This window comes from Triticum urartu, chromosome 4 (genome assembly GCF_003073215.2).
Source record: "Triticum urartu cultivar G1812 chromosome 4, Tu2.1, whole genome shotgun sequence".
Lineage (NCBI taxonomy): Eukaryota > Viridiplantae > Streptophyta > Magnoliopsida > Poales > Poaceae > Triticum > Triticum urartu.
The window spans coordinates 442941281-442949840 of NC_053025.1; the positions used below are offsets into that span (position 1 = coordinate 442941281).

General features: G+C 44.1%; 2 protein-coding genes across 2 annotated transcripts; both read left to right on the forward strand.

Annotated features, from left to right (window-relative positions):
- The first annotated feature begins 1136 nt into the window (after window positions 1-1136).
- LOC125551949 lies at window positions 1137-6875 on the forward strand. Its single transcript, XM_048715370.1, has 12 exons — window positions 1137-1369; window positions 1456-1596; window positions 1694-1809; window positions 2050-2204; window positions 2898-2986; window positions 3104-3638; window positions 3833-4000; window positions 4313-4482; window positions 4614-4693; window positions 4778-4886; window positions 6365-6439; window positions 6534-6875. The coding sequence occupies exons 1-12, from the start codon at window positions 1274-1276 to the stop codon at window positions 6666-6668; spliced, it is 1869 nt and encodes a 622-aa protein (XP_048571327.1). The 5' UTR covers window positions 1137-1273; the 3' UTR covers window positions 6669-6875.
- Window positions 6876-7437: 562 nt separating this feature from the next.
- On the forward strand, window positions 7438-8376 carry LOC125551950 (pathogenesis-related protein 1-like). The gene is made up of 2 exons (XM_048715371.1): window positions 7438-7719; window positions 7804-8376. The coding sequence occupies exons 1-2, from the start codon at window positions 7533-7535 to the stop codon at window positions 8097-8099; spliced, it is 483 nt and encodes a 160-aa protein (XP_048571328.1). The 5' UTR covers window positions 7438-7532; the 3' UTR covers window positions 8100-8376.
- Window positions 8377-8560: the final 184 nt, after the last annotated feature.

Here is an 8560-nt window from a genome sequence, read left to right on the forward strand (position 1 = left end):
GTTCAGTTGTGTCTATAATCCGTAGATGGCACGAGGTACCATACTTGCAAGGTTTTCTTACTATAATTTCAAAGTTTTACACCTGCTTGTCATAGAATGCAAATGGGTCCAGTCCAACCCGCGTACATACATACTAACTCATGACTCGGCGCTGCAAATGGGTGTCTTTGAGACTCGACAAGTTCCGGTCATAATGTTACTGTAATAATCACACAATATGAGTGTAAATTATGTGTAAATACACTATAATTGTAGAAGTTCCAGTGCTAATTTGACTGTAAGTTCTGTGTATCTAGTCTTTAACTTTTAAGATATCACTATGAGTAGACTGCAAGTTATCAGCAGACTCTAATGGCAGTCTACTTATCACTGTGTTTTTCTCCCAAAAGACTGTAAGTAGGCTGTACGTTGATACAAGACCTACAGAGGGTACGTTGATGGATCAGTAGGCTTTTTCTTGGATGTGGTATTGCGATAGTTGTAGCTCACATATGTTTGAAACCGGGTCTAGTTCCAACCCGATTAGGATTGGCCTTTCTCCTGATGACATACACACAACGGAGATGCACAAAAAAGGGACACACAAATACATACAAGTGTCGTTCTTTATTGGTTGGAAAACTTGACTGATGTTCAATTGATTTTCAGTCAAACGTCAAATATACACTCCCTATATCTAACATATTCAAAATTGAGACATGCATATGCACTTGCCTCTTCACACGCCATACTCTATTTCCAATTCAGCAGCAAATGAGAATCGTTTCTAAATTTACTGCACGTCGCCGTGAAAAATACTACGCGGAACGAAAAAAACCAGGAAAAAATAATCATACTTGGCCGCTGAAGGTCGCGGCGGCGAGCCGGGGCAGGCGTGGCGACGCGGTTGAAGTCCAGCAATACCCACAGGCAGGGGTGTCAGCGTGGTTCAATTCACGGTCAAGGACGCCGAGCTACTTCTGGCGCCGAGGAGCAGCAGCCGTCGAGGTCGCGGGAAGATGGCGGCGAGGGCAAAAAAATAGGCGAAACGGTTTGCTATTTCTGTGTAGGTGGATGAAAGGAAAACCCTAACCCGTCCTTCTGGTCCGTCTCAGGCGCGTCCCAAGCGCCACGAGGCGAAACCGACCGGGATCGCGCCAGAGATAGATAGGGCCAGACCACTCTCTCAACGAGAGCTCCCTCAAAACCCTCCCCCTGCCGCGCCGCCGCATAAACCCTTTTCTCCCTCCCCACCCGCCGCCGCCGCCGCGACGACCAACCGCCCAGCGCGGCCATGGCGCCGGCCCCCGCGCCGATTCGCGACCTCCTCACCTCCTTCAGCCCCTCCTCGGACTTCCTCGCCCTCTCGTCCGGCGACGGCCGCATCAAGGTGCGGAATCAAACGCTGCCTATCCACGCCGGAGCGGCTCGGGTTGCCGCTTCCTTTGTTAACCCGACGGTTTGCCTCTGTCGCAGGTATGGGACGCCGTGCGCGGCCACTTGCAGACGGAGTTCGCCGACATCCCCGCGGTGGAGGTCGGGGCGCTCCCCGAGACGAAGCGCGGCCACCTCGCCCTCGACTACACCTGCATGAAGTGGGTACAACTCTCCACCAAGGTGAGGAATCACTCCCATTTTTCCAGCTGTTGCTGTCTGGCGCTGTGCCCGTGTGTTCGTGTGCTGTGCGTCATTGCTCGTGTTTTTTGCCTAGCAGAAGAAGCGGAAGGCTGGGAGTTCGCTGCTCGTGCTTGGGACGGGCAGTGGCGATGTCCTTGCGCTCGATGTTGCTGCGGGCCAGTGGAAGTGGAGGATCAGCGATTGTCATCCTGGGTATGGCTGGTGGTTCAGTGCATTTGTGTCATGCTGGGAGGGGAACCTCGTTGTTCATTTGTGGAAACCACATTTTCTTAGTACGAAATGTACATAATACCATGCCAATTACGAAATTCCTTTTGACGCATTGTTTAAGCACATACCCGCAGCTGTAATCTTGGCTTTGTTTGCTATTTCCTGTTGAGCTTAGGCTCAGATGTGTTCACTTATGTCGGTGTGTGTTTTGTATTTATTCAGGGGTGTGACAGCAGTGGCATACTCGAGGCATGGGCGGAGTGTGTACACAGCAGGCGCTGATGGCATGGTCTGTAAGATTGATGCCTCAGATGGATCTGTTGCAGGGAAATTTAAATCTTCCTCAAAGGCAATATCTGCATTGGCAGTTTCATCAGGTATCTCTTCTTGATTTATATATCTATTTTCAGTGTTTCACTATTCTCTATGTTGCTAAATCATCCATGTCTTGCTTTTTCATCTGCACTATGGATGTTTTTGCATCTGTGTTATGATTTCTCTTTCAGACATAGTTTAACTGCTCTGAGTTACCCTTACAACAGTAAATAGTTGATGATCGTAATTACCTTTATATTCAACAAATAGATATTAACCATCTTTTATCCATGTTATATCATGTTGGCGCCCTCATGGTGTTGGCCATGTCATGGCCTAGAATCTCTAAATGATCTCCACAGTTTGCTTTTCAAACTATAATGGTAATGATCTATTCGAAGTAGAGATGGAAATGCTACACACCTATTATCTACCAGACACATGGATCCATTTAAAGAAAATCCCACTGTCCTGAAAAATGCCGCTTTTACTTGTTTATAATCCTTTTTTTGTGAAATCCGAACTTTATCTATCTGTTTATATGATATATGCGCAAATGTATGATATTGTTAACATTATATGTATCCTTCGAGCTAAGGGTCTTTTAGTATATAATATATGTCTGTATGTGTATTAATCTTATGCTGCAATGAGGCATGCATGCCCATTTTGTTTTGCTTGTATCTGCTCTCCATACCAATCATTTCCACCCCAGTTCAAAGAAATGAAATGCACTTTGTATTTGATCTTATCAGATGGAACAGTTTTGGCAACAGCAGCTGGTCAGTTGAGGACCTTTGACGCTTCTGACAACAAAAAAATTCAAAAATTCTCTGGGCATCCGGTGAGTGTGTCTTGTATGCCCTCCTGAACTTTGATCCTCTTCTGAATTTGTTATCTTTTCAATTGTATTGCTTTTTCTAAGTGCACACCTGTTGCCATTGACTACATGAATATTTAGGTGTCTGTGAGAAACATGATTTTTAGTAACAATGGCGAATATGTTCTGTCATCTGGAGTTGGGGAACGCTATGTTGCCATTTGGAAGTTGGGCAGTGGTAAAAGTCAGAGTTCAAGCTGTATACTCTCTATGGAACACCCAGCAATCTTTGTGGACTGCATGTGTTCAGGTACTAATGCTACTGAAGGAGAAATAGATGTGTTGGCTATCTCTGAGGTTGGTATCTGCTATTTCTGGTCTGGGAATAACATGGATGACTTGCGCAATAAGAAGCCTACTAAGATTGCCTTGTCCGAGTCCTCCCTTTCAAGAATGAATCAGGATTTCACGATATTTGCCGCAAAACTTCAAGGAATAGATGGACCTAATTCGGCTCATGTCCTTCTGGCATATGGATCCGTGGTGAAACCATCTTTCGATAAGCTGCTGGTTTGTTATGGTAAGGATGTTAATTTGGGTGTATCTGAAGATGGAGTTCTCTTACCTACAGTTCAACCCACCACGCACCAGAAAGGTCAATCTGCTAAAACAAAAGGTATGCTAATGTTCATCAGTTATGGTGGTAATTCACCTTATGTATTATTTATTTATATGAATATCCGAATGGGTCAACCATTCAAACCCTGTTTAAAAATGGGGATTTTGGTAGGAATTTTATTGTTACCGCCTTCATTTGAGAAGGTTATTAATGGCGAATCTTGGGCTGAACTTTGTCTGTTTCTTTTGTAGTAACTATCACTGCTCTAGACCGGGCGAATGCAGAAGATGCCATTCTTCCTCTTCCGAAGCTTCATACACAAGAAAAGAAAAGGAAACATGGTGTAACAAAACCGAGTGGCGTCAAACTTGCGATTGATAGTGACCTTGGTACCACTTCAAGGTTGACCGAGAAAAGAGGTAAATTATCTCTTGCCATGTCTTCTCCTCTTCTGCAAGTGATGAAACACAACAAACAGTTGGAGTCTACATAAGCTATTAACTGCAGGGGCATAACCTTGTTTTGTTCTTCACGTGGGACGATGTAGCAACTAATTCTGTGACAACTTGAGTAATGTATTGCTATTTATTAGCATATTTGAGTTTTATGCTACTTTTTTGTAGGGAGAACCAGGATGTGCCTGTTATATTTACTATTCCAAATCATTTATTTTCAGAATGTTCTAATATACAGCTTGATCACATCACTAAAAAGCCATTTTCCTTATTTAGTTCCAGTGCAAAGAATTGAAAACGACAGCATATGCATTGAAGATCTGATGAGGAAATATGGTGTCATTGATCAGAGTCTCGTCGGCCATCCTGACATGGCCACTAAAATCTTATCAGATCTGTTTAGTAGCAGCGGCATGACAATTGACGCTAATTTACCCAGCAAGAAGGTTTGTGGTAACTCAGTTTCAGTTTAAAGTTCTATCACTGTTTGCATCTTTACTATGTGCGTGTAGCTATCGAAGTTAATTCGTTGATGTGAAGGGGTACAATTTTGATGTTGTGTTCTGTTGTTCAATAGATTCGAGCACATCTAAGATCTTTAAAGCCTGGAGATGCTTGCAAGCTTCTAGAGAATTTAGTATGTGCATGGAGATCAAGGTGCTCTGCATCCATGTCTTTCACCATTGCACATTTTCACCGCTGTGTATTCTGTGTTGGTTGCTGATATGTATCTCTCGACAGATCTGGTAGCGCTGAGCTTGTTTTGCGTTGGATATACTGCTTACTAGTAATTCATGGTCGTTTTATCCCCTCGGAGAAATCAAGAAAACTAATTAGCGACCTGGAGAAGGTAATATTTCTTCTTACCACTTAGCAGTACTAGTTGGAGCTTGTTGCATTGCATATCTCTATATGTCTGTTTGTTTCTCCCATGAGCTTTGTAGATCATTCGAAACATACCCCCTCAAATAGGGGTGACATTGTCTAGATTTGTAGTTTAGGTATGTGAAAATCTTATGTGTTTTGTTTCATTTTTCTTGATATTAGACTTGAGTTTCCAAATAGATGACAACAAACTATTGTGGTTAAATTGGCATCTTAATGAGTTGCAAAGGTTTAAGTACTTATGTGTAGTGTATTATGGAGTACTAGTGTTCTTGTTATGGAGAAGGGTTGTGCTATAGCGACTGACCTATATGTTTGGTACTCCCTCCGTCCCATAATATAAGAGCGTGTTTGACACTACACTAGTGTCAAAAACACTCTTATTTTATTGGGGGGGGGGGGGGGGGGGCTATTAGATAATGCACAACGAGGATTACATATTTCAAACTTAAGACCATCATATACAATCAGGGTAGTTTAGCTCTAGCTCAATAAGAATTTTGCTTTGTCATACACAAGTATAACAGAATTTAAGTAACTGTGTATATATGCACTGACCACTGCACCATGTTCAGAATGTTCGTGATGTACTCCCTCCGTTCCTAAATATAAGTCTTTTTAGACATTTCAAATGCACTACAACATACGGATGTATGTAGACATATTTTAGAGTGTAGATTCATTCATTTTGCTCCGCATGTAGTCACTTGTTGGAATCTCTAGAAAGACTTATATTTGGGAACGGAGGGAGTAACTGTTATTGTAGTTTCCTGGCAACCTCTTTGAGAAAGATGTATCAATGGTGGCGAGAACTCACCTGCTGCAGTTGAACTGACTGTGCACATTCAAATTGGCCTACAGGAAACCTATTAGTGAAAAGCCCACATGCAAACTCACAATTGTAACCTTCTATAGTCAGTGTGAAGAGCACAGTCTGGAAGGTGAAACACATTATTTTGCTGATGATATTTGCCCCTACACTTGTATAGCTTAGATCTTGAATTTCCATGTCATCTTTGAAAGATGGATTTTCATTTAGGATCTCAAGTTGTATCTGTAGTTGGCAGTGGCAAGTTTTAGGATCACATTGAGCAGATGATCATAGAGTTAAAGATAAATATGGGAGATAGTAGTTAAAATTAGTAAATACTGCTGCCATGTGTTTTTGCTTTGTAATCTATTTAGGAGAGAAATGCAACATCAGTGCCTTGCCTTATTTGGATTACACAATCGATTTGAATAAGCTACCAACCAATGTGGTTAAAGTTGATATGCCAACTACGGGACTGTCTTTGTCTGCTGGATGTTTGGCCATGAATTGACCAAAATATGACCTCAGTTGGCATGCCACTAATCTAAGCACAAACAGATACGGGCCATCCGATCAACACTACTAAAATAAGCCGAAGAGCATAAAAAGTAGAACTGATCGTTCTTTTGCAGATGTGTGCAGAAAGATACACAGCAACTGAAGATTTACTGAAGCTTTCTGGTCGTCTTCGGCTGATAATGGCACAGGTTTACATCCATTTACAATGCTGAAAAAGTTAGTAGTTAGTCCTACTGCTACAGTTATGAATGATATAGTTATTATGTGTTTCAATTTCCTTAGGTTGATAAGGATGTGAAAGATGTATCGTCTAAGGCCGCAGTCCAATCTGATGAAGATGAAGAAGACGAAATTGATGAAATGGTGTATGGTGAAGACGTGGATTTGTCTGAAAATAGTGACAATGATGCTGAGTAGGATCGCAGCATTGTTGGCATGCCTCATTGTTGGCATGCCTCGGAGAAACTTTGCGACTTTGTGTACGGTGAAGATGTATTTTTCAAGCTTAGAGCCTGTAGTCGAGTTTGTAAAACTGCGCAACGACTGGAAGGTTGCACATAATTTTGACAACAGGAGGTGATATCTGAAAGGCATTCTTGTAAGGAAACTTATCCTATCTGTGCATCCGAGAGACTTTGTGCATCTGAACTGCAGGCGCAACATTGAAACAGTGACTAATTTGAAGCGCGTCTTCTGCAATAAGTCCCCTTGGATTAAAAGACAGTCGGCGGCTCTTCACAAGAGCATTGTACTACAAGCAACGGAGATCACACAGAAGTGGACGCGCTGTGTGTGGTCGTCGCTCGCGTCGTCGGCGTCCTATATGCATTACTTCAGTGTTTCTTCGTTCCAACCACACCAACCCCAAGTATCTATATCTTGCTTTTGATTAGGAGACTATGAGTCCGTCATTCTTTTTCTTCAACTAAACATTGTAGAACAATTTGCTCACGCGGACCGTGGTGCCAATTGGACAACACATTCTTCTCCGTTAACTAAATATATTGAAAAAATGTCGTGCTTTCAGGCCCTGTAATGATAAAAGCTTAGCTGACCGACGGTGCCGTCCAATTTGGAAAAACTCGACCCTGGCTTGGCGCCTTCACCAGCCCCCACTACTCACCACACCTATCCGTTCAAGCTTCACCAACCCCCACCTTGGAACCTCTATTTATGGCGCTCACTTCCGCACTCCAGGAAACCAAGCAGCCCAGTGCGCCATTACAACAGCCACAGCTCAACACATCACTTGCACCGGTCGAGTCCTTGATCATCACAGCAATGGCCTTCACCGACAGCTGGACCCACGAGATCGAATCGCCGGTCGCCGCGTCGCGCCTCTTCCGTGCCGGCGTCATGGACTGGCACACACTAGCCCCTAAGCTCGCACCGCACATCGTCGCCAGCGCCCACCCCGTCGAGGGCGAAGGCGGCATCGGCAGCGTCAGGCAGTTCAACTTCACCTCAGGTACCACGCGTCACGCACAATTCATGTCAGCTTCAGTCTGGTACACATCCTGGGTTAAAGCATAACACACAGCTGATCTTGCAGCCATGCCCTTCAGCCTCATGAAGGAGAGGCTCGAGTTCATCGACGCCGACAAGTGGGAGTGCAAGTCCACCCTCATCGAGGGCGGCGGCATCGGCACCGCCATCGAGACGGCCACCTCGCACATCAAGGTGGAGGCGGCGGCCAACGGCGGGAGCGTCGTCAAGGTGGAGTCGACGTACAAGCTGCTGCCGGGCGTGGAGGTGAACGATGAGATCACCAAGGCTAAGGAGTCTGTCACGGCCATCTTCAAGGCCGCCGAGGCATACCTCGTCGCCAACCCGGACGCCTACAACTGAACCAGTTGAGAGGGAACACACATGGTTATGGTTATGATTATGCTGTCCCTGGTTTGATTTTTGTGTGCTTTTTTCCCGATCTAATAAAGCCGCTCCAAACTCAAGTAGTGACGCGGGAGCATTGAGCAGAGTGTGGAGTTGACAAGTTAAAAAGGTCGTGTATTCAGTATTTGTAACTATCAAAGGGTGCCATGCTGTTGTTTGATGATGTTGTTGCTTGCTATGTATCTTCCTCATGGTTTTGCCCGGAAATAAAAGGAAATATTTGTTTGCTTTACTGAACATAATTTCGTTTGCTCTTTTCAAATAGGAAGCGACAGTGTGTTGGCATTTTCCATTTTGGCATCACCTTTTTCTGGCAAGTGCATCTGTTTATGCCCTTGTTGGCGAGGATCCAGGTCCAAGTTTGGCTCATTTACAAGTCGGTGTTCTCTCTGCTAATGAAATGAATGCCAGCAACA